This window comes from Ipomoea nil, unplaced genomic scaffold (genome assembly GCF_001879475.1).
Source record: "Ipomoea nil cultivar Tokyo-kokei standard unplaced genomic scaffold, Asagao_1.1 scaffold3056, whole genome shotgun sequence".
Lineage (NCBI taxonomy): Eukaryota > Viridiplantae > Streptophyta > Magnoliopsida > Solanales > Convolvulaceae > Ipomoea > Ipomoea nil.
In genome coordinates this window covers 3,134,873-3,138,161 of record NW_017619484.1, presented here as the reverse complement: position 1 = coordinate 3,138,161, position 3,289 = coordinate 3,134,873, and the positions used below count along the sequence as shown (strand labels likewise).

Here is a 3,289-nt window from a genome sequence, read left to right as displayed (position 1 = left end):
TTTTCAATTAAAGCACAAAATGCATACTTTTCACACTTTAGAACGCCATCGTCATCGATGTTCATCATGAATGCGGGGTAAAAATGAGTCAATGGGTCAAGATGAGGGATGTCCGTTTCCACATTTTAGCAGTGGGCACAGGACTTGGGGTCATGCACGCACGCATGCATGTGTATAGGAGGGAACACCAACCGTGTGTGTTACAATTTTATTTATTTATTTTTAATTTTTTGTTAGACCACGAAATGTTACATAGGCATAAACAATTACGGAGATTAAAAATAAATAAATGACCTGAAACACTCAAAAGTAAGTATATTACGGTGCAAAGTTAATTCAGTTAAAAACCCAACACAAGTAGTTAAAAGTAGAAAGATGCAAGCTAAAAGTACAGATTAAATTAGGTTCTCTATGAAATGAATGCCCACTCACTGTCACAAAATGGGACATATATCATAACAATCTGTCACAAAATAAAAGCAATGATTCAGTCTACAAAAGGATGGTCAAATTCCTAAGCTAAGACACAAAAGACAAAATGAACATCAATCATCTAGCACCATTTCACTTTCTCTTCTTAGCGGGTGGTTGATCCTCATCTTCCTCGTCTTCCTCCTCTTCTTCTTCTTCGTCATCATCACCGTCATCATCATCATCTCCATCGTCATCATCCCCATCATCATCTTCGTCATCACTGCCTCCTTCATTACCATTAGCCTCGGGAGTTTCCTCGGGATCCCCATCATCGTCATCATCTCCCCCTTCATCGCCCGAGAAGTCTTCATCACCAGCATCATCGTCATCATCATCTGCCTCACCATCATCGCCTTCTTCATCATCATCCTCTGTATCACTACCATCCTTATTTTCAACCTCAGCCTTGTTCTTTCTGTGAAGTTCAGCAAATGGAAACCTGAAAGTGAAGGAGCATTTCATTTCAATTCAGTTCTGGAAGCTCACTGCACCAAAGTCTCAAGTCTAATGCAAACAAAACATAAAAGGTAATTCACACCTTTCGTCGGTCCATCTCAATTCTGGTAAACCATCATTACTCTTCAACAGACATTCCATCTGTTAACACATTCAACATTGATAACGGAATCCAAACTACAAATTTAAGCAATTAAGGAACACGATATTTCTGCCCACAATTTAATAGATCCAGGCTAGTAAATATTTGTGAATGCAAAGATAGAGAAAAAGCAGAAAACTATAACAAATAAAGTTACAGTTCCATATCAGTAAAGAGTTGGAGTTTGGAAATCAGTATTGCAGAAAAGAATGCTACCAAATAGACGTATGTATATAATGACAGACAAGACTTAAGAGCTAACTTTAAATGCAGGGTTTGACTTGGTCGTCGCATATAGCATTGCAGCAGTTGTCAATTTGACTATTCAGTGGTGTACTCTGTTCGTTTTCAAAAAAAAAATGTTCAAATTTATTACCGTATTATCTTCACCAGAAAATCTAAAAGATAGGCTCTTTCTTCTTGGTAGAATCAAACCCTTAAATATAAATATAAATATAAATATAAATCTAAATATAAATCCCAAGCACAAGTTGGAAACAGATAGGACACTGAACAATTTGGCAATCCAAATACTTGATTTAACTATCTAACAAATTCTGTATATATATATGGTCTGCCTAAGGTATTGCTTGTATACAACAAATGAACAAATGTTCCTTGTGGTCCTTAGGGTCACAAGGCGGGATTTACCTATACACCAGAAAGGGTTGTAGGGTTTCCCTCGTCATCCAAAAAACAAATGAACAAATGTCATATATAACCATACAAGTAGTCTTTAATAGGACACTATGGCATCGTAACTAAATAAATGATTTCAATTTGGGATAATTTCATCCAATAAAAATGGTATAAAAATGCAAACCCTTGATGATTTGCTAACAGATCAAGGTTAAACAGAACCACAATAACTCAATATAGCCTCCTTAAGTTTCATAAGCATGAAACTCTCCCAGATCCCACATAAGAAGACATTAAGCTCAAAAATTGCAATTAAAAACATGGTTGAACAGTGGGCAAACATAACTGTCAGCTCTTTAACAATGGATTGGTTCAAACCCAGAAACAACAGACAAGAGCAAAGTTCCAAGTTTGTCTAGATTTCACAACCCAGTCAGTAGAAAAACAGAGAGAGAAGTTTTTACATAGGAATCTAACATTTGTAAAAACAAGTACTTTCAGAATTTTTTATACAAGCACCAAAAGCAGGAAAATTATTTGAAAAAAAAAAACACACACGCCATACAAAATAATGTTATAGATAGAAAATGTGCAACTAAGCCAAACAAGCAGAAACAGAGCACGAGATCAAAAACCGCAGCGCAAAATTAGAACTTGGCAAGAAAAAATAGGTGAGGGTGAGAGCAATTGTATACCATCATAAGCAGACAGGAAGCAGATCTCACGGTAGCCGAAAGAGCCTCAGCTACCATAGCTTCCAAAACAGAGCTCACCACAATTTCCCGTAGAGCAAAAGCCACTTCAGACCCGAAACCACTGGCATCCATTCTCAAAATCCAAAGCCCAGAAATATCTGCAAAAACTACAACAACGGGGAAAGGAGACAGGAGGAGAGAGTGGGTACTGGAGAGAGAGAGAGAGAGAGAGAGAGAGAGAGAGAGAGCAAGGTGTTAGGGTTGGGGTTGATTGTCCAAACGGGTCAGAAGAAATTAATTGGAAAAGAAAATCGAAAAATATGAAAGGGAAAGGCGAAAAAGATAGGGTTTACGTTTGACATAGTACTAGGGTTTTGTTGTTTTCTTCTGTCACTTCCTATTTTTCTTTTTTAATCTAATTTTAGCAACCATAGAAGTGATGAAGAGAAGTCAATAATTCTTGCCCTTGGGCTAGCTATGACGTAATTAGATAAGGTATTTACGTTGTAGTCCTCACATAACTTACTTTTTGGGTGAAAAATTACTACTAATGACACTGGATTAAATTTTGACAATTAAGCGCGTTAGGGGTGGTAATGGCAAATTTTGGATCGTTATAGTGCATACATATGCAAAAACGATGTCGTTTTGACGTCTAATTTAAAAAAAAAAAAATCAGAATTGCATAACTACACATCCATAATTTCATTACATCCATAATTTCATAATTATATCCAGAATTACATAACTACACATCCATAATTTCATAACTATAAATCCAGAATTGCATAACTACACATCCATAACTTCATAACTATACATCCAGAATTGCATAACTACACATCCATAACTTCATAACTATAAATCCAGAATTGCATAACTA

The 3,289-nt window shown here is 36.2% G+C and overlaps 1 protein-coding gene across 1 annotated transcript; it reads right to left on the bottom strand.

The window, feature by feature from the left end:
* Positions 1-337: 337 nt before the first annotated feature.
* On the bottom strand, positions 338-2,719 carry LOC109164151 (ribosomal L1 domain-containing protein CG13096-like). Its single transcript, XM_019312940.1, has 3 exons — positions 2,407-2,719; positions 1,013-1,071; positions 338-913 (listed from the first exon to the last, which is right to left on the bottom strand). Exons 1-3 carry the CDS (start codon positions 2,536-2,538, stop codon positions 565-567), a joined length of 540 nt encoding a protein of 179 aa, XP_019168485.1. The 5' UTR covers positions 2,539-2,719; the 3' UTR covers positions 338-564.
* Between the last annotated feature and the right edge of the window lie 570 nt (positions 2,720-3,289).